General features: G+C 33.0%; 2 protein-coding genes and 1 pseudogene across 2 annotated transcripts; 2 read left to right on the top strand and 1 right to left on the bottom strand.

Annotated features, from left to right (window-relative positions):
- Positions 1–1,665: 1,665 nt before the first annotated feature.
- LOC132620269 (agamous-like MADS-box protein AGL61) lies at positions 1,666–2,202 on the top strand. The gene has a single exon (XM_060334943.1). The coding sequence runs from the start codon at positions 1,666–1,668 to the stop codon at positions 2,200–2,202; it is 537 nt and encodes a 178-aa protein (XP_060190926.1).
- Positions 2,203–10,675: 8,473 nt separating this feature from the next.
- On the top strand, positions 10,676–11,279 carry LOC132618766 (mitochondrial import receptor subunit TOM9-1-like). The gene has a single exon (XM_060333773.1). It carries the CDS (start codon positions 10,754–10,756, stop codon positions 11,069–11,071), a length of 318 nt encoding a protein of 105 aa, XP_060189756.1. The 5' UTR covers positions 10,676–10,753; the 3' UTR covers positions 11,072–11,279.
- A 9,030-nt stretch (positions 11,280–20,309) lies between these two features.
- LOC132618099 (uncharacterized) lies at positions 20,310–27,827 on the bottom strand (annotated as a pseudogene).

Here is a 27,827-nt window from a genome sequence, read left to right as displayed (position 1 = left end):
TCATTGGATGAAACAAAATAAAATGGACTACCAGTTGGCGAAGAAAGAAATATTCCAATGTCGATGTCACATTCTCTACCAAGTTCACTGATTTATTTTTTTACTTTATAGATCGTGAAGGTCAAAATATCTTCTTAATCTCAAGTGTGTGTGTGCGCACATTCCATTGTAATTATTTATCCATATGTACATATTTACAATTCTTTTATTTACCTTCTTAATGTTAGTTTTAGTTTATTTCGCTTGCATTCTAGGATTAAAACCGTTTTCAATATCGTATCAAAATTTTAACTAATAGATTTGTGATTTTATACGGTTTCTAGATCCAGTGAATTAACATGTTTGCATGGAATTTACAATAATAAAAATAAAATTAAGATACATTTAAAATTATCAATCAATATAGAGGGATTTTTAAATGTTTAGTTCCCATTAGTGCAGAAAATAATTGTCTTGACCATTATATTAGTAATTTTATTCAAACTAGCTTATAAATTCACCTCTATAAAATATTATTGGTAGTGTGATGTTTTTAGTTTATTTTTATTTTGCGTGATAGAAGGGATATTTAACTAGGTTGATTTTATGATTTTTGAATGGAAAATTTTACATGATTGCATAACTATTTAATTGAAAGTGGTTAATGCGATTTCCCAATTATTAATTCTTTATGAAATTGACAAACAAGAAAATTTTAGTGCAATAATATAGTTAATCTATTGTTAATCCTTTGATATTCCATTTGGCATGTGATTTTATTCTATCTTATTAATGATGAAAACTATCAAGATTTTTCTCTTCATATCTGCATTGTTGATACAAAATTAAACGGATTAGTTCGTTATATATATATATATATATATATATATATATATATATATATATATATATATATATATATTATTATTATTATTATTATTATTATTTTCAAGTTAAGATTCAACTTCTAAATTGATGTTAATGCATTTCCAAAAAAATGTTAATCATAAAATCTGATTTTTTTTCTCTCATTTCAGTAAGCACGTTAAAATACTTTCTTGTGCAAGTTAAATTGTAAATTTGCTTACTTTTAATGTGAAAGTCTAATTTTCATTATAGTTATTCATTAAAACATTTAATACTCAAGTTAAATTTTTAATTAAATTCAAGGTCATTCCAAATTATATAAATGTTAATTCATGTGAAGGATCTATTTATGTTTAAAACTTAAAGTATATTAATACATTTTCCTTTTCAAGTTAAATGGTATATTTAATTTGTTTCTATTTGTGCAAATGTAGAATTTGATTTGGTTACTGTAAAAGAATTGAAAGATTTTGACACGTAACTATTGTTCCATCAGGTTATATTCACATTGATTACTAATTGGTAAAGTTCATTTATTGTGTTAAATTTTTACCTATTTAACTTTAAATTTCAGATTCGTTGATGTTACTTACTTAAAACTCCTATTTTGGGTATCAAGTCAATTTAAATGTTCAACTAAACTTTCAATTTGAAGGAAAGATTACTTTCCATTGCAATATTTGGCTAGAAATTCAATTACCACTTAAAAAAAAGTAAAAAATCAATCTATGAGTATAAATACTGATGATATACCGTTCTTTTTTGTAAATCACATTTCTTAAAATCAGTTGATCAATAAATTAGTTATTGTATTCTAGCATGGAGGGTAAGCAGACTGCTGGGCGTAAAAAAATTCCATTAGCGAAAATAGAAAAAGAAGCCGACCTATATTCCACATTCTCTAAACGTCGTAAAAGCTTATATAAAAAAGCAAGTGAAATTGTTAGAGAATGTGATGTCGACATGGGAATAGTTCTTTCTTCCCCTGCTGGTAAACCATTTTCTTTTATTTCTCCAACTCCTAAAGCAGTTATCGATCGTTTTATGAATCCCACAATAGAATTAAGTGAAGGTGAGAAACTCGTTGCTGCAAATGCACGTAACAATATAAATCAAAACAACGATAGGCTTCTTGAATTTGATACAAGAGAAAAGGCTGCAAAAAACAAAATGTTTTCCTTAGAACAAATGAATAAGACTAGAGATAAAGGATGGTGGGAGTCCCCTGACCAGTTCAGTGCAGATGATATGATCAACTTTGAAATTTGGTTAAATATCGCTGAGTTGCAGCTAGAAAATGGAGCTTCATCCTCCTCACAGCCCCCACCACAGGATCCGACTACTAGTGCTTCGTGAATAAATCATCTTTGGATAATATTATTTATCGAAGCCCTATGCAATAGGAAGATTCTTTAAACTTATATTATTTATGTGTGCTTTTATGTTTTCGTTTTTGTTATTTTACTTCAATGATGGTATGGACTACAAGTACTTTGCACTGATTTCTATTAAAGATATTAATGTCTATTAGTATTTGTTGTCTCCTACATGTTAGACCTCTTAATATTGTATTATGAATTTGTATTATATACCTTGATGTGTATCAGTATTTGTTGCTTCTACATGTTAGATCTCTTAATATTGTTTTATGAATTTATAGTTTATGTTCTTCAACATGCCGACCTCTCAATGTGTCTTGGATCATATTGGAAGCACGTCATGTCAAAATGGTTATGTGAAAAAATAAAGGCAAGAGATATGTGTGAAGGAAAATGACTCAAATACAAAATGGTTTAACTCTTTATGACGAAAGAGTTTGATCATTATATTTAAAGGAGAATTTTAGGTCTCAAGTCTTATTTCAAATAGTTAAAACAGTTCGTCAGTTGGATATACCTATACGATCGTATAATCATTTTATTATAAATGCGCAATGCTTACTTGGAGTAAATTAACATGGGTATATATCATTTTATACTAATAGTTTGTTTGGCCAAATTTCTGGAAAGTCAAAAGTGCTTAAAAGCGCTTATTTTAGAAAAAAAAGGTTTTTGGTCAAGATTTCAAGAAAAAAATAATTGCTTTTGAGTAGTAGCAAAAACTATTTTTCAGAAGGTAAAAGGAATAGTTTTCCCAAAAAAACTTTTGGAACCTTGATCAAACACAAATTATTGTTCAATATTGGCAACAGTTCTTTATAAATAGCTACTTTTCAAAGTACTTTTTCGAAAATAACTTCTGACAAATATTTTGAAAATTTGGACAAATAAGCTACAAGTGTCCTTGTTGGAAATGATCATTCGGTATAAACCTCTAGTTGGAGTCGCGGGGAAGCCTAGGAGAATGAATGAAATAGAAGACATGGCGATAACTATTGTAGTAACATTCAAATAAAAAACCATTTAATGTTGGGAACTAGATTTCGAGGTATATAAAAAAAAATCCGCAATCATAGCCAAATACTTCCTATATTAAGAGCAGTGGCGGAATCAGGATTTTAACTAAAAGGTTCAAAAATATAAAAAAACAGACAAACGAAGAAGCCAAAGGGGTTCAACATCTACTGTATATATATACATAAAAAATAATTTTCATCTATATATATAAGAGCTGTACATTTTCTTAATTTGGTCATGTTCTACTTAGATTATCCTCTCCAATGACATTACGCAACCACTCCAAACTATTTCTTCAACCCCCAAACATAAAATTGAAGTATCACGCACCTTTTCAACAAGTTAAATACATATTTGCACAACCTAGAAAATGAAAGTAAATGTAAATTTTATAAAAAATTCCCGGGGCATAGTTTTAAACAGATCACATTTTTTCCCAGCAATTATTTTTTCTTCGTATGATTTAAAAGTAAAAAGTTTTTAAGAAGTATATGTCTTTACTTACCTTTTTAATATTAGTTTTTCTTCATTCTACTTGTATATTCGAAGATTAAGAACTTTTACGATATCCTATCAAAATTTTAATAATAAATTTGTGATTAAAATACGGTTTCTTGATCTAATGAATTAACATAATTGCATGGAATTGATAACTTTTTTTATTATTAGGATATCTTTACTATCAACCACCATAAAAGGAATTACTTAATTCCAATTAATATAGAAAACAATTCTTCGCTATTTCACAAGATAATTTAATTTGAACTAGCTTATTAGTTCACCTCTATGAAATATTATTGGTAATGTGATGCTTCAATTGGATAGCTTGTTAAGTCATTTTACCGTTTACCTTGTTATTAATTGGGCATGTGATTTTATTCTATCTTTTTATTGATGAAATATGTAAATGAGACTAGACAAAAAGTGACGGGAATCCATCGACAAATTAAGTGTAGATGATGTAACCAAGTTTGAAGCTTGATTAAATGCTGCTAATTTAACATGAATCCTTATTTGGAGCTGTTGAAAAATGAAGCTTCATCATCATCACAATCCCTATCAGAGGACGCAGATAACTCAGCTAGTGCCTCGTGTTAATCATCTCCAAATAATGATATTTATCGAAGCATGGGACAAAAACATGCATTTTAAATTCTTAATATAAGTGTTGTGCTTTTTTATGCTTCTTTTGTTTCAATGATGGTGAGTACTACATGTACTTTACATTGATTTCTATTGATGATATGTTATTTCTGTAAATATATGTTGACTCATATATGTTAGGTCACTTAATATTGTTACATAAAGGACAAGACATACATATGAATGAACATGACCCATATACAAAATGGTATGACGCTTTATAACAAAAGAGTTTGATCACGATATCTAAAGATTCTAAGTCTCAAAATATTGTTTCCAATAAGTCAAATAATTTGTCATTTGGATATTCTTATACAACCATATAATCATTTTACTATAAACGTGTGACACTAACGGGGAATATAAATTTACTATCCAATCCTTTCATATAGAATTTTGGTAATATAGCCTCTTAATTATAGAAGATGATATATCTCATGGTAGTATTTTATATTCACGATAACTCTCTTCATTTCTTGCCCCTTAGGCTTAAAATAAGCTACATCATAGGCTTCTTTTTGGTCCAATCTCTCGAAAGCTAGCAAAACTTAATATAGGTCTATATAGCTTATCATAGGTACAAAACGATCCAGGATTTGAAATTTATCTGTTCTAATTCAAAATTGTCGTAAAATTCATTTAATTTATTAGGTTCGAAATTAACTATTTCCGAGCCAAAGATACTGTGTTCCAATGAATCCATAACTTAATACTGTAAGTCTAGCCCCCGACTTTTTTATAAGGTGTTTCTCTTCCAGGTGATCCTCTTTGAACTCATCATTCGTTAATTTATTAACGTTCTAGAAAACGTCAAGTTCACCAAAATTTCCATAGCAACTATTCTAAGAACTAATTTGTGTCTCATCATAATCAAGTGCTTTAGAGATTTATGAATTGAAATAAATTAATATTCAGTTTCAAATTCAATTTGACATGAATGTTATGAGACCCCCATTATACATTGGTCGGTACGAAGAGTGTCCAATTTAGCTTGACAACTATTAGAACAAGAAAGCTCTTTTTTAGATCTTGGATTTGGTAGAACTTGTTTGACTTATGCAAAGGATTCAACTAGCTTGGCATTTAGTTAGAGATAGGTCTTCCCAATCGAAAAGCGCTAGAAGAACTAAGGGCAAGCAACATAAAAAAAAAGCAAAATACTCATGCATGCCTAGACCAAGGGAAAAGAAAGCAATTAGAAAGCATGCACTGTTGCACCCCATTTTTACCAAAGGCTAAACAAAGCACAACTTATGGAGCTCTGAAATAGTTAATTATGTATAGAGTCGCCACCTAGCATTTAAGGTATACTAGGGTACCTATAAATTATTAATATATGCAGCTTAACATGATCTACGAAAATAAGTGAAATTCTAGGTAAGGGTTCAAATTATTCCGAAGGGAAGGTGTTAGGCATCCTTAAGAATCCACAAATGTGGTTCCCGACTGGACCAATTTAACTATACGAGGGATGTGTAAAAGGCTTGATTATTATTTACAAAAATTAATAGAATTTAGACTAAGAATAACTAACATGAATGTTTATGTAGTGAAAGGTGTAAGTATTTACATATGTATAAAAATTCGTATTACGTGATAATTTACAAGTAAATAAAGTGCGCAATTACAGTGACTAAAAATTTTAGCTTTAAATGAATACATTATAAAGGTATTTACTTAACAATGAACGATTTGCTTTTGAATGAAAAAAAAAAAGTTAAACATATGTGATATAAACAATTATTTAAAAAGGTTATCTACAACTTAAGAGCTTGAGTATGTGAAAAGGTGTAAGGAATGGACATGAAATTATTCTGCACGCAAGGTGTGTTAACTAATTTAACTAGCTAAGTATGTACACCTAATCAATTAATTATGAGAGTACATTTTAAAACCTAAATATTGAGGCAAATTACCCTATTTATTTACTTAAGTGTGCTAAACTACTAAATTAAAACTCTAGCGAAACATGATAACTATAAGAATATTAACTACAAAAATAATAACTGTCTAATATTAATTTATCTAAAACACATAAAATTTAAATCACCTAAGCAAATCATAAATAAATACCACTAGCCTACACCCTAAAAAGTAAAGTTTCACTATATTTTATGCTTGCATAATTTAAGAATGTAAAAAAAAATATAAACAAAGAATTTAAGAAGCTACTTGAACTTCTTTTGAGTGTCATCTTTCAAAAAATAACTTCAGATACCTGCATGAGACTTAATAAAAAATGTTAGTAAGAGAATAAATAACTATCGGAAGAATTAAAGAAATAATGAATAAACTTAAAATAAAAAACCCGTCTTTGTACATGGAAGGCCTTGGAAATCGACGGAAATTTCTTCATCGGCCATTTCAACAAATTCAAAGACAGATCCTTGATAACATTATGGATAGCCTCAAATTGCACTGATCTTACTTTTCTTCCTTCTGAAGTAGAGTGAAATTCCAAATGCCTAATACATTCACGCTTCTCAAAAAGTAAAGTTGGTAAACAGATTTTCCAGTCCAATACTCATAGGCTCTTTGATAGCCAATGCAGAGAAGGCTAATAAAGTGTTATGATAAACAGTGACAAGCCAGATACCAACTAAAGCCAACAAAATAAAAATACCAACTAATATGTTCAATACAACACATAGGTTATTCTACTCGAACATGACCAGGAAGTACTATATCAATCCAAATAAAACAGGGAGAAAACACTAACATGGGCAATCTCAAAAGTCAAGATGCATCTAGATAAAGCAGGAGAATTTCACTCCTTGGTGGTTTTTTTTTTTTTTAGCGGAAAATGGAAGCTATCTCTGTGTAGAGAAAATGGGGAGGTGTCGTGGTGGTGTGGCGAGAGAAGCAAAGGGCAGTGAGGTGGGGGAGCGGAGTGGGCTGGTGGAGCGTGGCTGGTGGTGGAGACGTTCGCCGGAGCTTGGAGCTCCGGCGTCGAGGGGCGGTGAGGGTGACGAAAGGGGGCTGTGCGATGGGAGGAAGATGGTGGTGTAGTTGGGTGCGTCGCCGGAGCTCGGAGCTCCGGCGTGATGTGGCGGCTGCGGCTGTTGGAAGTGGGGGAGGGAGAAAAATGTTTAGGGTTTTCAAAAGAGAGGGAAACAAAATCTGAGTGTTGAAGTGTTTGGAGCGTGTAGTGTGTGGAAGTGTGCGTTGGATCCCAAGATTAAATCAACCCCCACTTTCCCTTAAAATGTGAACAAACCCTCTTTTTTGTCCAAAAAATAATGATGAAGCCATACCCTTTTGTCCCCAACCCATCACCTCAATCAACTTTTTTTTTTTTTTTTTTTTTTTAAATGATGAGACCTTGACTTTATCAAATTTTACTCTGCGTTTAAAAATTAATTACTCCGATTTTTTTTTATACTGTCGGGCTGTACTAAAATATAGTTGATTAATACATATATAAATAATAATGTAAGTATAAAAATATAAATAGTAATGTATAGGATAAAAAAAATGTATTGCTATAAAATTAAGAAACAATTAATTGCACAAAAAAAATGGTCATATTACGCTGTACATGTGCAAAATAATGATTCTTGTAAAATGACAATAAATTGAAAATTTTCCTAAAATAAGGATAATCATCAATAAATTGTCAAAAAATATAAAAATATGTAAAAATGTATTTCGTGCTCTTTAACGAATCAGGGCCCCCCAAAATGTTAATTTTAAGCACGTCGAGCCAAAATTAGGTGTCAACATGCACTAGACGAACTAAGAGCAACGGAGATAAGGAAAGCAGCTAACTCTATGCGTAAAACCTTATCGCAAGGGAGCCTTTTCTAATAAGAACAAAGAAATTTTTTATGCAAGACGAGAAAAGAACTTGAAGTTGAAAAAATAATAATTTGGAATTCGATTATATAAGCGAGGAATCAACCATTCAATGTTTCTACTTGGCATATTTCCTTGAGACGTTAACAAGTAGACACTTCAAAGAGGGAATAAGAGGCCATAGATCCAAAGCAACATATATAGCTAATAATCCCAGATCTCTTAAGGCAATTTCACCAAACGACAATCAATGAGGACTTCAAGTTTCCAACTCAAAGTGTTTGTGACATTATTTTTTTTTTAAAACGGAGAAATCCTCGAGGATCAGTCGTACACGATTCGAAATTCAGTGGATAATAGGCCTACCCTGCTACCCTTCTCCGCTAGAAATACTAGATCTTTATCTAAGGCAAGGTTTAAAACTGCGATCTGTGCCTAACCCACACATCACAAGCTGCACTATTACCATCAGACCAAAGCCTTGTAGGCGAGAACTGTAAAATTTGCTAATGCCAAAATCACCATCTTAAGCAATATATTAAAACTGAAACAAGATCAAACATACAATTGCGCGCTCCTGAAGGAGCTCTCATTCAGAAAGCTCCAACTCTTTTATACTACTGCTACAAACTAAGAAAACTTTAAACAACTAAAGTCAAATGATTCCAATAACTGATCAATTCTATCAAAATACATGGTACTTCAGAGAAAAGCAAAAATAGAAATCCCAGAAAACATAGTTAAACAACAAATTCTTCATCAAGTTGGGAGCGACTATCTATATTTTTTGGGGAAACTCGACGATTGTCCATTTATTTAACCACCTATTTGATAGAACGTAATCTGGATTGGCTCAAAACACTGAGCTAGCGTTTGGTCATAGATTTTGGATCAGATTTGGAAAATTTATCCTTAAATATCTATTTGGCCATGAAATTTGATCAGGTTTTGAAATTTATCTTCAAAATATTTTCAAGTTCCAAAAACGCCTTCCACTCACAATACTTTATATTTTCCAAGTAAATCGTATGTCCAAACACAATTTCAAGTTCCAAAAATTACAACTTCAAAAACTCAAATTTTCAAGTTTCAACTTCGAAATCAATGACCAAACGGGAGTTGAATCTATACTGATAAAGAGAATCATAGTTTCAATTTATTACCATTTAACCAAATTGTGTCATAAATACATCTCAACAAGTTGTTGCATAATTGTAATTAGGAATTACATTGAACCAAATATGTCCTTAAAGTATGCTTTTAGGTCCAAATATGCTGATAAAGTATACTTATAAGGTCCATACAATTAAAGTATGCATTTATGCCCAAATATACCCTTAATGTATGCTTTTAGGTCCAAATATGCCCGCCATCATTGACACTTTTATATTTGAATTTGACTCTATAGGTAGGTCTTGCGTTATGTAGTTGTAGTTAAGGTTGAAGTAGCGCTTTCAATTTTAGAGGATCTAATGAAGTACCAAAGGTACCATGGCTCCTAGGCCGGGAAGTCTCGCATAATGCCTGTGCTGGAAGCGAGACATGAAGGGTGAGCTTATTGTTTATTTTGTTATTTTTTATGTGAAATAATAGCACTTTTGGCCTAATTAAGTAACAACAAAGATACTTTTGGGCTAAGCTGTTAACGGAAGACAAATTTAATGAATTTTGCATACTTTAAGAGTAATTTTGACACTTTTCGTATTAAAAAACAAGTTTTTATTTTTAATTTTTTTTCTACTTAAGCCTCATTTGTTTGCACTTAATGGAGGTCTGAATATGAATGGTTCAGACCTGAGGCATTAAGTGCATTTATTTACATTAAGATCTAAACACTTGTATGGAATTTTTTTAACACTAGCTCCATCCCACCCACACTCCCACCACCCCCACCCACAACCCACCACCCAACCCTACCCCATTCACCACCCACACCCTACCCCTCACCACCCACCGACCTTATCCCCAAACACCCCCTCACCACCCCCAGACCCACGGCACTACCACCAACCCCACCCCACCCCCACAACCCTCCCACCACTACCTACCCCCACTTACCAACCTCTCCCCCCACCCCCATCCCCCACCACCACGTGACATACCCTACCCACCATCCACCACCACTACAAAGTATCTCCGTCATTACTAGCGAACATAAATATATATATATATATATATATATATATATATATATATATATATATATATATATATATATATATACATATTAATCAAACAATATTTTTTTTATTAAATTTGTATTTATTTTCTAATATTTAGTTATTTTTTTATTTGAATTGTATATATATTATGTTTATGTTTAAATAAATACATTATGTATATTATAAACATTCAGATATATATTAAGATTCAGCCGTATTAAATGAAAACACATGAAGCCTTATTTTTCCTTTTATATATATATATATGTATTTTTTTTTGTTTTTGTTTTATTTATTTATTTTTTATTTGGTCAATAAATGACAAGGGTTTTAGCCCAACTTCAAGCAAAAACCCTACAGCCCCTTTGACTCTACATTCCTCCAAGAACCCTTCCCCTTTATTCACCAACAATGGCTTCTGTAGGTGGAAAACGCTTTTCTTTAACTGGATCAACCAACAACAACAAAGATGAAGGTGTTTTATCCAAGATTTCTCGTTCATCTATTGTTACAAAGGGTAAAGAAGCAGCTTGTGGTGCTACTTATGTGGGTAAAAAACTAGCAAAGAGTACTGGTAAAGCTGCTTGGCTTGTTGCTACAACATTTTTGGTTCTTGGTTTGCCTTTAATTATAGTGATGGATCGTGAACAGCAGCTTAATGAACTTGATCTTCAACAAGCTAGTCTTCTTGGTGCACCTCCTGCTTCAGTTGTTGTACCTCAGAAGTGATTATTTTTTTTTCCAGTATGTTTGTGAACCTTTTTATGTTTTATCTAGTGTTTTGATGATGGGGTTTGCATAATTAATTGAATATTTTTGGCTAGTTCTGGTAAATTTGATTTTATCAGGTGACATGTGTTATTTTTAGTTTTTAGTGATCTTGATCTTCAATATGAACCAAAAAAAGATTTGATCTTGATGTTGTTTCTTTGGGTAATTTAGTGTTTTGGCGATGGGGTTTGCATAATTAATAGAATATTTTGGCTAGTTCTGGTAAATTGATTTTATCAGTTGAAATGTGTTGTTTTTAGTTATCTCTAGCCTTCTTGGTGCACCTCCTGCTTCAGTTGTTGTACCTCAGAAGTGATTATTTTTTTTTTCCAGTATGTTTGTGAACCTTTTTATGTTTTATCTAGTGTTTTGATGATGGGGTTTGCATAATTAATAGAATAATTTTGGCTAGTTCTGGTAAATTTGATTTTATCAGGTGAAATGTGTTGTTTTTAGTTATCTCTAGCCTTCTTGCTGCACCTCCTGCTTCAGTTGTTGTACCTCAGAAGTGATTATTTTTCATTATGTTTGTGATCCTTTTTATGTTTTATCTAGTGTTTTGATGATGGGGTTTGCATAATTAATAGAATATTTTTGGCTAGTTCTGATAAATTGATTTTATCAGGTGAAATGTGTTGTTTTTAGTTATCTCTAGCCTTCTTGATGCACCTCCTGCTTCAGTTGTCGTACCCCAGAAGTGATTATTTTTTCATTATGTTTGTGATCCTTTTTATGTTTTATCTAGTGTTTTGATGATGGGGTTTGCATAATTAATAGAATATTTTGGCTAGTTCTGGTAAATTGATTTTATCAGGTGAAATGTGCTGTTTTTAGTTATCTCTATCCTTCTTGGTGCACCTCCTGCTTCAGTTGTTGTACCTCAGAAGTGATTACAGTATTTATTTTTCATTATGTTTGTGAACTTTTTATGTTTTATCTAGTGTTTTGATGATGGGGTTTGCATAATTAATAGAATATTTTTGGCTAGTTCTGGTAAATTTGATTTTATCAGGTGAAATGTGTTGTTTTTAGTTATCTCTAGCCTTCTTGCTGCACCTCCTGCTTCAGTTGTTGTACCTCAGAAGTGATTATTTTTCATTATGTTTGTGATCCTTTTTATGTTTTATCTAGTGTTTTGATGATGGGGTTTGCATAATTAATAGAATATTTTTGGCTAGTTCTGGTAAATTGATTTTATCAGGTGAAATGTGTCGTTTTTAGTTATCTCTGCCCTTAATAGTAGCTCATTGAACTTGATCTTCAACAAGATAGCCTTCTTGGTGCACCCCCTGCTTCAGTTGTTGTACCCCAGAAGTGATTATTTTTCATTATGTTTTATTTAGTGTTTTTGGTGATGGGTTTTAGTGATGGACCATTAATAGTAGCTCAATGATTCTGATCTTCAACAAGAGCCCCAAAAAAAAAAAAAATTGATCTTGATGGCTTTTCTGTGTTTTATGTAGTGTTTTGGTGATGGGTCTGAGATTGACTTGCATAATTAATAGAATGTTTTGGCTAATACTGGTAAATTGATTTTATCAGGTGAAATGTGTTATTTATGCCCTTAATCATACTGATGGACCATTTGATAGGAGCTTAATGATGTTGATCTTCAATATGAACCCAAAAAAGATGATCTTGATGCTTGTTCTATGTTTTATCTAGTGTTTTGGTGATCGGGTTGAGATTGACTTGGATAATTTATTGAATGTTTTGGGCAAATTCAGGGGCGGATTTAGAGGTATCCGAGGGGGTTCACCCGAACACCCTCGGCAAAAAATTACAGTATATATGTAGGGTAGATTTTTTGTGTTTATGTACATATATTAACTTTTGAACACCCTGAATAAATGCAAATGGTTAGCTTAAGTGGTCCAGGGTGTTCAAAATAGTCTCTAGCATTCCAGGTTCGATTCCCATCAACAACATTATTGACTTGGATCCGTCTAAGTGAAAATCTTGGATCCGTCACTGTGGGCAATACTGGTAAATTGACTTTATCAGGTGAAATATGTACCTTTTTGGTTTATTTCTGCCCTTAATCATAGTGATGGACCATTCTTGATCTTTAGCGTGAACCATAAAAATATGATCTTGATGTTGTTTCTTTGATTTATGTAGTGTTTTGGTGATGAGTTTTAGATTGATTTGCATAATTAATAGAATATTTTGGTGATGTGTTGTTTTTAGTCTATTTCTGCCCTTAATCATAGTGATGGACCATTAATTGTTGAACCAAAAAAGATTTGATCTTGATGTTTTTTTCTTTGTTTTATTTAGTGTTTTGGTGATGGATTTGACATTGGAGGATTATGTGGGTCGTGGGTCGGCGGGTTGGGTATTCAAGTGAATTGGGTAATTGAAAGTTAATTTGGGGGAATCCGTTAATTGGAGGGTAAATTTAAAAACTTTCATAACTGCGGGGGTAATTTTGGTCCCATAGTATAACGGAGGATAGATGTGAACAATGTAGTAAAGTATGCAAAGATGAAGGCATACTAACTAGGGTTTCTCGTTCATCTATAGTTACAAAGGGCAAGCAGGCAGCTTGTGGTGCTACCTATGTGGGCAAAATTGTTGTGTTATTAGATGTTTCTGCGGCCGCTAGTAAATTAACTTTATCAGGTGAAATAACACATGGTGATGGTCTATTTCTGCCTTCAATGATAGTGATGGAACATTCTTGGTTCTGGGTTTGCCTTTAACTATAGTGATTTTTGTTCTATTTAGTGTTTTGGTGATGGGTTCGAGATTGGATTGCATGATTTATAGAATAGTTTTGTTATTAGATGTTTGCGCCTCATCTGCTGAATTGATTTTATCGGGTGAAATATGTTTCTTTTGTTTAGTTATGCCCTTAATTATAGTGATGGACCACTACAGCAGCTCAATGATCTTGATCTTCAACACGAACCAAAATGATGATCTTGATGTTTTCCCTTTTTTTATTTAGTGTTTTAGTGATGTGTTTGAGATTGGATCGCATATTTATAGAATAGTTTGGGGATTAGATGTTTGTGCCGCCTCTGCTGAATTAATTTTATTGGGTGAAATATGTTTCGTTTTGTTTATGTATGCCCTTAACTATATTGATGGACCATTAACAGCAGCTGAATGATCTTGATCTACAACAGGCTAGTCTTTTTGGTGCTTCCTTTGCCTCAGCTGTTGTACCCCGGAAATGATTTTTTGTTATGTTTGTGTTGTTTCTTTGTTCTATTTACTCTTTTGATGATGGGTTTGAGATTTTGTTTCAGAAATTATAGAATAGTTTGCTCTCAGCTGGTAAATTTACTTTATGAAGTGAAAAAAAATTGATCTTGATCTTCAACAGTCTAGTGTTCTTGGTGCTCCCCCTGCCCCCCAGAAATGATTTCTCATTATGTTTGTGTTTTATTAATGTTTTGATGATGAATTCGAGATTGTATTGCATAATTTATTGAATAGTTTGGTTATCTGATGTTTGCGCCACCTCTGCTGAATTGATTTTATCGGGTGAAATATGTTTCTTTTTGGTTTATTTCTGCCCTTAATTGTTGTGAGGGACATTAATAGCAGCTCAATGATATTGATCTTTAACATGAACCAAAAAAAATAAAAATAAATTGATCTTGATGTTTTCTCTTCGTTTTATCTAGTGTTTTGGTGATGGGTTTGAGATAGGATTGCATAATCTACAGAATATTTTCGTTACTAGATGTTTGTACTTCCTTTGCTAAATGGATTTTATCAGGAAAAATATGTTTTTTGGGTTCATTGCCCTTAATTATCGTGATGGACCAGTAATAGCAACTCAATGATCTTGATCTTCAACATGTACCAAAAAGAAATGATCTTGATGTTTAAACCGTTTTGACCCGCCCATATCTGATCGGACCCGCCCGTTTGCCCCTCCTAGTGCACCCCAGAAATGATTTCTCATTATGTTTGTGTTTTTTCTTTGTTTTATCTAGTGTTTTGGTGATGAATTCGAGATTAGATTGCATAATTTATGAATAGTTTGGTTATGAGGTTGTGGAGGACTCAGATTAGGATAGAAGGCTAGTAGGTAGTCTCACTTATTCTTTCGCACTAGTGGTCGTAGTTTTTCTCTATCGTTTATTGCCCTTTGATTCTGCTTATATTTGTTGGGTCTTGTCTTTCCAGGTTGTTTTATCATTACTTCTTTGCTCTTGTTATTTCTTATTTTCGCATTACTCTGATATGCTTGCCCTTATCTGACTCCTTTGTCTTGGTTTCTCTTAAGCTGAGGGTCTTTCGGAAACAACCTCCCTACCTCCTAAGGTGGGGGTAAGGTCTGCGTACACTTTACCCTCCCCAGACCCCACATTGTGGGATTTCACTGGGTATGTTGTTGGTTATGAGGTGTTTGTGCCTCGTTTGCTAAATTGATTTTATTGGGTGAAATATATTTCTCTTTAGTTTATTTATGCCCTTAATCATAGTGATGGACCATCCATGATCTTGATCTTCAATATGAACCAAAAAAGATGATCTTGATGTTTTATCCTTGGTTTATCTAGTGTTTTGATGATGGGTTTGAGATTTAGTTTGGTTAGTACACTGTTTGCTCTCCTCTGGGCTGTGTAGGTCGCGGGTTGGTGGATTGGATGTTCAAGTGAATTGGGTGATTGAAAGTTAATTGGAGGGTAAATTTGAAAACCTTCACAACAGTGGGGGTAATTTTAACTACATAGTATAGCGGAGGATATCATTTTCGTTTTGCTTTGTACTGTTTGTGCTTATCTAATATTTTCTCGTCATGTTTTCTCTTGAGCCGAGGGTCTTTCGGAAACAGCCTCTCTATCTTTTGAGATGAGGGTAAGGTCTGCGTACACTTTACCCTCCCCAGACCCCACACCGTGAGATTTCACTGGGTATATTGTTGTAGTAGTATAGCGGAGGATAGATGTGAACAATATAGTAAATACGCAAAGACGAAGGCATACTAACTATGGTTTCTCGTTCATCTATAGTTACAAAGGGCAAGCAGGCAGCTTGTGGTGCTACCTGTGTGGGCCAAATTGTTGTGTTATTAGATGTTTGTGCGGCCGCTAGTAAATTGACTTTATCAGGTGAAATATGTTTCTTTGGTCTGTTTCTGTCTTTAATCATAGTGATGGAACATTTTTGGTTCTGGGTTTGCCATTAACTATAGTGATTTTGTTTTATTTAGTGTTTCGGTGATGGGTTTGAGATTGGATTGCATAATATATAGAATAGATTGGTTATAAGATGTTTGCGCCTCGGCTGAATTGATTTTATCTGGTGAAATATTTTGCTCTTTGGTTTATTTATGCCCTTAATTATAGTGATGGACCATTAACAGCAGCTCAATGATCTTGATCTTCAACATGAACCAAAACAAGATGATCTTGATGTTTTTTCCGTGTTTTATCTAGTGTTTTTTGTAATTTGTTGAATAGTTTGGTTAGTATATTGATTGTTCTCCTCTGGTAAATTCATTTTATAAGGGGAAATATATTTCTCCTTGGTTTATTGCTGCACTTAATCATAGTGATGGACAGTGAACAACAGCCCAATGATCTTGATCTTCATTGTTTTTCCTCTGCCCGTTCTATTTCATCGAATAAATGATTTCTCAAGCTTATGTTTTTTTTCTTCTCTTGGGTTTGAGATTGACTTGCAGAATTTCTATAATAGATTATGACCAATGGGGCTCCTCCATTGGTGAAAGTGGTTTTTTATTTTATTTTAACTGACGTAACTGGTAAAATTGCTGCCATGTGATTAGGTGGTCACGGATTCAAGCCGTGGAAACGGCCTCTTGCAGAAATGCAGGGTAAGGCTGTGTACAATAGACTCTTGTGGTCTGGCCCTCTCCAGATCCTGAGCATAGCGGGAGCTTAGTGCACAACGGGCTGCCCTTTTAATTACTTAAAATGTGATTGTAATTGTTATGTAAAGTACTTCACCAGAAGAGAAGGAAATGTATCAAAGTTGACTAAAGGAAACGGATGAAAAAAGAAAAAAAAATGATACTAAAGTAAGATTTGTTTGTTGTTTTTTTAGTATGAGGCTCGATGTATATTTTTATTTTTGGGGCTTTATTTTCTCGGGAAAATACAATGGATTGTTATAGATGTGCAATATTTTGCTGTTTCATTGTTTGGTGTCTAGTCGTACAAAGAGTGTTCTTTTTTAATAGCTCATACTGAATCTTAACCTGAATGTATATGAGGCCTGCTTTGGTCCTTTTCTGAAGTGCATCATCTTTGCTGAAGGTCGTGGATTAGAGTAGAAGGTTAGTGGTACGATATCTAGCTTTCCTGTTAGATCGGCTTAGTGATCTTATTTGTATCTTCTTACTAGTAGTATTATAACTATTGTAGTCGTTTCGTGTTCTTCGTTTGTTGTTACCTCCTGTGATTCTTGTACTTCCTTTTATCGCATTATTTCGTTGTTGTTACTGTTACAACAACAACATATGCAGTATAATCCGTACTACAGAGGGATTTGAGGAGAATGGTGTGTACGCAGAGATTATCCTACCTTGTCGTTAGAACACTTTCTTTAGAATCCGGCAGGTCAATTAAGTTGCTTAAATTGTTTCCTTATCTTGTTGCTTTGTAGCTGCCTTTCTCGCTTCGTCTAACCAACTTTTTTTTATAACAAAATAAATCAAGCCTAAGTGGTCACGAAATCTTGTTGATATTGATTGAATTGTTCATATGCCTTTTTTTAAATGCTATGTACTGCTTTCACATGTTTTTATTATGGTTACGACTTTCATTTCCGTAACGAAAAGCTATTTTGATGCGAACTAGTTAAAAATCTACTCTTTTGATTCCGCATACATTTCAACTCAAGTTGAACAAATACAAAATCTTGTGAAAAAAGAGAGATGATACACTTATATACTTAAGTGATAATTCAATTACAGAGCTACTATTAACAATAAGAAGTTTCTAAAAGACAACACCAAGATATAAGCTGGGAAATTACAGTATTAATAAACTAGATCGACAAACTTACAAAGAAAAAGATTGCTAAAGAGAGGAGAGTACACCTTCTTGAGAAGTTAATTAGGTGATCATTTTGTCAAGTTCTTTTGGCATAGTTCTCTCAAACGTCTTGATATACTCTACTTAACCAGTATGTACCATCCTCCCCATTCGAAGTTCTTTTCACGGGATTATAAATTATGCACCTATTTTTATGAAAAGATGCACTAACTTGGTCGAAATGCTCAAGTCACCAAGATATCAAGAGTCACAATTATGGAAGCCACAACAAAAATAAGTTTATCATAATAACCATACTCACTGTACACACATGCTAACTGATGTTATTGCTCAGTAGTCATGACCTGCAGGGAACTCATGGTGTCCATGTATCAATCGTTCCAGATTCACTCCTCGGACCCGAGCATAAACCTCCGCTCCGGAACGAACCTTGGACGCGGGCCATGTCAATGTACCTCTCGTTTCCGGAACGAACCTCGGACCACGAGCCCATAATCTAGGTCACATTTGTGCCTTTCCATCCCTCTTTATATAACAGTATTTCTTACCCTCTCATCGTCAATGCTCAATTCATTATTTCATATCATAATTACAATGAGAAGGTCATATTAACTTCTCATCACAACAATATCAACTGTAGATTCAATACACATGAATAGGGCATGAAGCCTACACAGTCACTCAATCACATTCACATAGGAGTTTAGCCACACAATATCATGCATGAAACTAGACATGCTTTCTCCTAAAGAATTCATAAAACATACAATCAACTAATCAAAATCTAATTCAAGTAGACCGTAACCTACCTCAAACGTAGAGCTGGAACAACACAAGTCACTCCGCTACAACTTTTCCCATCCTCAAAGCCTCGGAACGCTAGAAGTCTAGAAATAGAAGGCTCAATGAGTCATAAATACTCTAGTCACAATTACCAATTCAAGATTACCCTTCCTTTTACCCCCATTTAAATGAGTGAATGATTTCCTAGGTGTAAAGCAGCCTATCAAGGGCCCTAGCATTCATTAATCATCAATTATAACAATATTATATCGACATTCCCACTACAAGCAGTTTTCATGGTCAAGACATTATTTTTATAGAACCCTAAGTCTCAATTCACTTAGTGTATGGCTCTAAGAATTCAATTTATGATTAAAAGAAATTAACCCAAGCCTTTAGATGATAAATAAGTGATAATAATTATAACCTATCAAGTTTAGAAGGTTTAACAATTTCTAGGGTTTCTATTACAATTCCATCATTGAAGACCCACAAGAGTGATGATAATCATGAAGATGATACGGAATGGTGGGAAGGAATAAATGAAACTTACCTCTCAAGAGTTTTCTTGCCCTAGTTTGAAAATTCACCTTAGGTGCTTGTGGAGAACTGTGTTGGGGTATTATGAATAAAAATATGAGACTAAGTCTTTAAAACACAGGTTCTGTCCCTCCGTCGACTGCTGCGGCGATCGTTTCACCGCTGCAGTGGTCTCGCTATAGCGGCTAAGTGACCGCTATAACGGACCCAACAAAATTTCGCTCACCGCTATAGCAGTCCATCCCCCGCTATAGCCGTATCGCTGTAGCGAGCCATAGACCGCCACAGTGGCCACACGAGAAATGGCTGGCCGCTGGGAGCGGTTAGCCCACCGCTACAGCGGTACCGCCGCAGAGGTGCCTTTTGGGCAGTGAGCTCGATTTTGGTCCAGTTTCCCCCCTTACACTCCACATTTCATCCGAAGCCTCGCAAACGCAAACAAAACATGCACACAGGCATAAAACGCCATTCGAATCCACCCATAGCCTCGAAATTCCCAACGGAGTCCTAATTTCCAACGTCACCCCCTCGACGGACTCAATACAATAAAACAACAATCACAAAGAAGTCAAATTTCAGCTCTTAAGCTTATAAAATCGAGTTTTCACTGGCTCGTTCTACCCTTTGGAAGGTTCTATTTAGCGGGTGACCCTATATGTTTCGTAACGACCGGAAGGGTCGTTACATGCTCCAGTGCTTTTTTTCACCTCCTTTCTTTGTTTTTTTCTTTGTCTCTTCCTTTTCCTTTTTGTCTCTTCACTTTTCTTTTTAAAAATGAAAAAAAAAATCTAGAAATATGTATTGTCCTTTTCTGTTCTATTTTGAAAATGCTTCAGTGCTTTCTTTCACCTCTTTTCTTTATTTTTTTCTTTGTCTTTTCCTTTTCCTTTTTATCTCCACTTTTCTTTTTAAAAATGAAAAAAAATCTCGAAATATGTATTGTCTTTTTCTGTTTTATTTTGAAAATGCTCTAGTGCTTTCTTTCACCTCCTTTCTTTATTTTTTTCTTTGTCTTTTCCTTTTTCTTTTTGTCTCTTCACTTTTCTTCTTAAAAATAAAAAAATATCAAAATATGTTTTGTCCTTTTCTTTTTTATTTTGAAAATGCTCCAGTGCTTTCTTTTATCTCCTCTCTTTATTTTTTCTTTGTCTTTTCCTTTTTCTTTTTGTCACTTCACTTTTCTTTTTAAAAATAAAAAAAATATCAAAATATGTTTTGTTCGTTTATGTTTTATTCTGAAAATGCTCCAGTGATTTCTTTCACCTCCTCTCTTTATTTTTTACGTTGTCTTTTCCTTTTTTTTTTTTGTCTTTTCACTTTTCTTTTTAAAAACGAAAAAAATATCAAAATATATTTTGTCCTTTTCTGTTTTATTTATAAAATGCTCAAGCGCTTTCTTTCACCTCCTTTCTTTATTTTTTTTCTTTGTTTTTTCCTTTTTCTTTTTGTTTCTTCACTTTTCTTTTTAAAAATGACAAAAATATTAAAATATGTTTTGTCTTTTTCTGTTTTATTTAGAAAATGCTCTTGTGCTTTCTTTCACCTCCTTTCTTTATTTTTTTCTTTGTCTCTTCACTTTTCTTTTTAAAAAATAAAAAAATATCAAAATATGTTTTGTCCTTTTCTGGTTTATTTTGAAAATGCTCCAGTGCTTTCTTTTACCTCCTTTCTTTATTTTTTTGTTTGTGTTTGTCTTTTTCTTTTTCTTTTTCTTTTTGTCTCTTCACTTTTCTTTTAAAAAATGAAAAAAATATCAAAATATGTTTTATCTTTTTCTATTTTATTTTGAAAATGCTCTAATGCTTTCGTTCACCTCCTTTATTTTTTGTTTTTTTTGTCTTTTCCTTTTTGTTGTTGTCTTTTCATTTTTCTTTTAAAATGAACAAAAATATCAAAATAAATATGGTAGCTAACTATTATTAAATTAACAAAACACAAAAAAAATACAACAAAAAGTAATTAAGAAAAATACTAAAATCACTATCTTATTTATTAAGAACATAAATTAATAAAGAAATATTTTTATAAATTTTGTAAATAAAATTAAATTTATATCTAAAACACATTTTGATATTTTTTTCATTTTTAAAAAGAAAAGTGAAGTGACAAAAATAAAAAGGAAAAGACAAAGGAAAAATAAAGAGAGGAGATAAAAGAAAGCGCTGGAGCATTTTCGAAATTAAAAAAGAAAAGGACAAAACATATTTTGATACTTTTTATTTTTAAAATGAAAAGTGAAGAGACAAAAAGGAAAAGGAAAAGACAAAGAAAAATAAATAAATAAATAAAGGAGGTGAAAGAAAGCACTGGAGCATTTTCAAAATAAAACAGAGGACAATACATATTTCGAGATTTTGTTTTCATTTTTAAAAATAAAAGTGAAGAGACAAAAAGGAAAAGGAAAAGACAAAGAAAAAAAATAAAGAAAGGAGGTGAAAGAAAGCACTGAAGCATTTTCAAAATAGAACAGAAAAGGACAATCCATATTTCGAGATTTTTTTCATTATTAAACTAAAAAGTGAAGAGACAAAAAGGAAAAGGAAGAGACAAAGAAACAAATAAAGAAAGGAGGTGAAAAAAAGCACTGGAGCATTTTCAAAATAGAACAGAAAAGGACAAAACATATTTTGATATTTTTTTCATTTTTAAACAGAAAAGTGAAGGGACAAAAAGAAAAAGGAAAAGACAAAGAAAAAATAAAGAGAGGAGATGAAAGAAAGTACTGGAGCATTTTCAAAATAAAAAAGAAAAGGACAACACATATTTTGTATTTTTTTTATTTTTAAAAAGAAAAGTGAAGAGATAAAAAGAAAAAGGAAGAGACAAAGAAAAAAAATAAAGAAAGGACGTGAAAGAAAGCACTGGAGCATTTTTAAAATAAAACAGAAAAGGACCAAACATATTTTGATATTTTCTTATTTTTAAAAAGAAAAATGAAGAGATAAAAAGAAAAAGGAAGAAACGAAAAAAAAATAAAGAAAGGAGGTGAAAGAAAGCACTGGAGCATTTTCAAAATAAAACAGAAAAGGACAATACATATTTCGAGATTTGTTTTTCATTTTTAAAAATAAAAGTGAAGAGACAAAAAGGAAAAGGAAAAGACAAAGAAAAAAAATAAAGAAAGGAGGTAAAAGAAAGCACTGAAGCATTTTCAAAATATAACAGAAAGGGCCAATACATATTTTGAGATTTTTTTCATTTTTAAAAAGAAAAGTGAAGAGACAAAAAAGGAAAAGGAAGAGACAAAGAAAAAATAAAGAAAGGAGGTGAAAGAAAGCAGTAGAGCATTTTCTAAATAAAACAGAAAAGGACAAGACATATTTTGATATTTTTTTCATTTTTAAAAAGAAAAGTGAAGAGACAAAAAAGGAAAAGGAAGAGACAAAGAAAAAATAAAGAAAGGAGGTGAAAGAAAGCAGTAGAGCATTTTCTAAATAAAACAGAAAAGGACAAGACATATTTTGATATTTTTTTCATTTTTAAAAAGAAAAGTGAAGAGACAAAAAAGGAAAAGGAAGAGACAAAGAAAAAATAAAGAAAGGAGGTGAAAGAAAGCAGTAGAGCATTTTCTAAATAAAACAGAAAAGGACAAGACATATTTTGATATTTTTTTCATTTTTAAAACAAAAAGTGAAGAGACAAAAAGAAAAAGGATAAGACAAAGTAAAAAATAAAGAAAGGAGGTGAAAGAAAGCATTGGAGAATTTTCAAAATAAAACAGAAATGAACAAAACATATTTTGATATATATTTTTTTTTACGAAGAAAAATGAAGAGACAAAAATACAAAGGAAGAGACAAAGAAAAAAAAAGGAGGTGAAAGAAAGCACTGGACCATTTTCAAAATAAAACAGAAAAGGACAAAACATATTTTGATTTTTTTTTCATTTTTAAAAAGAAAATGGAAAAGACAAAGAAAAATAAAGAAAGAAGGTGAAAGAAAGCACTAAAGCATTTTCAAAATAATACAGCACTAGAGCATTTTGAAAGTTAAGATGTTATAGTTGATTTGCATTTCATAATAGCTTTTATTTCATTGTATTGTTTATACTTATAAAATTATGTTATATATAATTACAAGTTGGAAGTGGCGTATAATGGATTGCGTTGATTAGTTTTATATATTATTTACATTTTTCTTTTATTTTTTATGTAATTTTACCTATTTAAAAGTATTTATTGTAATTATATTATTTTATGAAATACTAAAAATTAAATACTGATGAGGCTTACGCCCCGTGCCTCGGGGCTTACGCCTCGCTGAGGCATATGTAAAACGCCCCGCCTTACGCCCCCGCCTTTTAAAACACTGCTCCATATTTGTGGTTGTCCAATCCTTCTTCTTTGTCTTCATCGTCCTCCGTTTCCCACATAAATCTAGCATATGCCGCAAGTATATCACTGAAAGCAAAACCAGAAGGATTCAAAATAAAAAGAGACGGATTAAGAATTTAAGCTCGATAAGTTCAATCTTTAATCGTCTTTGCACTATACTCACTAATGTACATTAAAATTTGTAACAAGTTTGGTGAATTTTTCACACATTATGTCTCACGTCGAAAATATTTCAGTAGTTCGAAAAATTTGTATGGAGCATACGCTGAAAGTACAGTACTGAAAGCAAAACGAGAGGGATTCAGAATGAATAGAGACGAATCAGAATTTAAGCTTGATGAGTCCAACCTTTTAGGTCCTTTGCACTATACTCATTAATGTAGATTACAGTTGGTTATAAGTTGAGTGAATTTTCACATATGTTGTATCTCATGTCGAAAATATTTCAGTACTTAGGAATTGTATGGCAGGAACATAGTTAATGCTTACCTGTTTCCAGGAGAAGCTTGAACTGCTCTTGTAAAGTAAGAGGAGGCCTTATTTTGGTCATGATGAAGTTGCCATATAAAATTTGCGTACTGTGAAATAATTTCTCCATCTGTAGCATCTGCTAATACCGCACGCGAGTAGTATTCTTCAGCTCCTCTTAAGTCTCCTTTACACTGCCAGAAAAATAACAAGCAGCATCACTACAAACATAAAGTCACATCCAAAACAATTCATTTCAATGTGATGAAGAGTTTGTGCCTTGAGCTTGAAGTATGCTATAAGTTGTCCATATTTGCACACATTTCAATTTTAATAAAAAAGGGAATTTTAGCCATGGATGTGTCGCTAATTAGGATTTTTTTGTCAATAATCCATTGCTGTGCTGCATTTCAACGTGATGAAGCGTTTGTTCCTCTGAAGCATGCACGTTAGTTTCTCAAGGTGCAATATTTCACTTAAAAGACACAGGAATTAGATACGGAACCTTCGCTAGATACCATATGCATCACTAATAGCTTTTTTACAATAATCCATCGCCAAATAGGATTAGCGACATATTTTTGTTGTTTTAACGACGGAACTGTCTGTCGCTAGTTCCTATCTTTGTTTTCTATGTTTATTTGATGACATCCTTGAACAATCGCACTCAGCTACAAACCAAGAGGAAAATGTATTTGAATTTGCTTCATTTAAGCACATAAGGGATGACCTGTAACTGCAGAAGCGAAATCAGGAATTCCGTCAAGGGGTTCAAGATTTAATATATATGTAAAAGGTCACAATCCATTTTCCAACGGACCACCCTTTGTTGTATAAGTGGTAACTTAGAAAGAATATAAGGGACATTACCTGATCAAGGAACTGAGCATAGTTTCTTAAAACCAAGGGGTTATTTGGATTTTCTTGAATCATCCACATGTAGTAATCCTCAGCTGCTATAAACTCATTAAAAGTCATGCCACCACTAAATCCACAACTTCCAATCCCAAATCCTGCTGCAAGATTCAGCAGAGGGCTAACTTGTATGATCCTTTGTTCATAATCCGTGTCGTGTAACGTAGAAACTTCTTCGGCTTCCTTGACATGACACATCAAGAAGAAAAACTTCAGTCATAAAAGGGATATGATACAAAACGGCTCTTGTTCTAAAAATTATTACGTGTTCACTTGGAAAGAAAGTAGAGAGAATGTGTAAACACCTTATCTTGATCGTGGGGTGTGTCAGCATCGTGCTCGCTGTCATCATAATTGATCTCCCAAAGAAAACTAGCATATGCTGCAAGGACATGGCTACAGACCAAAAAATAATGTCAAAAAAGGAGACAATACTATTCATGTCCAATTTGTAACATATCAATACACCAATGCAATAGACGTTCCATTTTATATCGCACTATTTCCTTTTAGTCTGTTCCAAGAAAAAAAAAACACATTTAAATATTTGGAAACTCTTTAATTTTAAGCTTTTTCATTTTGCCCTTAATGGCACGCTATTATAGCCATAAAAATATCATGGCATGTCTCGAACCAATTATAATGGTACTTTTGGTACATAAACATAAGTCTTTCTTTCTTTTTTCAATTCTGTTGCAGTCAGATACCGTCATATAAAATGAAATGGTGAAGTACCTGTTTTCTGGAGCAGCATGAGCGGAACGTTCAAAGTAATTCAAGGCTCTATCTCTATCATGGTGCAGCTGCCACACCAATTTAGCATACTGTCACAAGACTTCCCCGTCTTTCGGATCTGCTAGTGTAGCTCGAAAGTAATGTTCCTCGGCCGCGGAAAAATCTCCTTTCGACTGCCAACATAAGTTTCAGACAGTATCATGAAAGACACAAAACATATACCTGAGGACCAAGCATTGGACTAAATCACATTATGTGGAAACATGAATAGAGAGTTTAAGGGCAAAACAGCATGATTCAAAATTCTCTGTGTATGTTTCACCCTCCCAAATCACTAGTAAACCCAAATCACTAGCAAATCCATTAAGAACATATCTCGTTGAATTTAGATAGAAAAATTATAACCAATTAGTAGTTAAATCAGGACCTATTGTGCATGCCTATGACCCTCCCAATCATTCTTAAATAGGTTGTGGAGAAATAAATGATCCTAAGACCACTACAAAGAGAATACACTGAGCTTTCTATAGATGATTAAAACTTTTATCATTCACTAGTTAAAGAAATTTGAGGATCAACAGTGCTAATTAGAGAATTTGAGATACTATTTGCATAATTGGGCGAGACCCGAGCATTGAGCATTAGGCATGTTTAGAATGCACGGTTGGGCGGTTAAGGCGTAAGACTCACAACACAAAGCTCCATGCGGTGAGCCTCAGAACGCTTTGGAAGTGCTAAAGCCTTTTAAAACATTGGTTGGAATTAAAAACCTACTAAATTTAGAAAGAGACATTCTTTTTTGAACAAACTAGAAAGGAAAGTAAAGCAAAATGGTACTGGCTGATGCTTCCATTGAGGCAGTTCGCCTCATCACCTCAATGAAGACATTGCAGTTGTCGAATCCATAACAAAAATGTGCACGGTACAATGAGAATTAGCCATGTTCACAAACTGAAAACAACAACACAATCTCAAGGGAATGGTGATCAACAGAGGTGGTAGACTGACCTGCAAAAGCTGAACATAATTCCTCAAGACCAAAGGGTTGGAGGGATATTCTTCAAGCAAAATCTTATAGTACTCCTCGACATCTCCATTTTCATCAAAATTTGAAGGTACACCGTCAGCATCACAGCCCGTCCTCATCAGCCCGCCCTCAGTCACGGGAGTCACAACACCAGCATTCTCCATGACATTAACATCAATCCCAAATCCAGCAGCAAGGTACATTGGACTAACCGGTTCACTTCCTTCTTCAATTCCCATGTATTCAAATCCATCCAAGATTCCTTCTTTATCTTCTTTCTCATCGCTTTCTTCGTTATCATCATCTTCTTCCTTAATAAGCTCCATGACCCTTTTTCCAAAACTAAAATCATCACTTATAATCATATCAGCTATATCATTTCCTATAGTAACAGACCTCACCAATTTTCCATTCTTCTCCTCCTCCTCAAAGTCTTGATCATTATAAATAGAAAATGATGGTTCTGTTTGCAACATTATATTCTTCTCTTGATTGTGACAAGATCTTGGAAGTACTTTTGATCTATAAACTTCATCAAGATCAGATTTTGACACCAACCCTTTTAAGTTCACATCAGATTGAGCTCTCCGGGGTGATTTTCTGCCAAGATTATTAGGTTTTTTGGGGTTGAATTGATCAGATGAAGAGTTGCATGAGAAAGAACACAAGTGGTTTGAAGGATGAAATGTAGATTTTGCCAATGTAGTGATCAGAGGTATTATCAAAGTGGTCATGTTTTGGACTTTCTACAAAAATGGATTGTGAAACAGGTGTTGATGAGCTTCTCAGGAGCATATTTAATTTGTATGGGGATCTATTATATTGCTGTTGCTTGAAATTAATTGAAGTGCCTTGATTTGATACTTATATGGAAGATCCTAAATAAAGTGTTTAAAAAGATAAAGCGGTAGTTAATAATTGTCACC

This window comes from Lycium barbarum, chromosome 11, assembly GCF_019175385.1.
Source record: "Lycium barbarum isolate Lr01 chromosome 11, ASM1917538v2, whole genome shotgun sequence".
Taxonomy (NCBI): Eukaryota; Viridiplantae; Streptophyta; class Magnoliopsida; order Solanales; family Solanaceae; genus Lycium; species Lycium barbarum.
The sequence above is the reverse complement of the archived record's forward strand: the minus strand, read 5'-3'. Positions and strand labels throughout refer to the sequence as shown.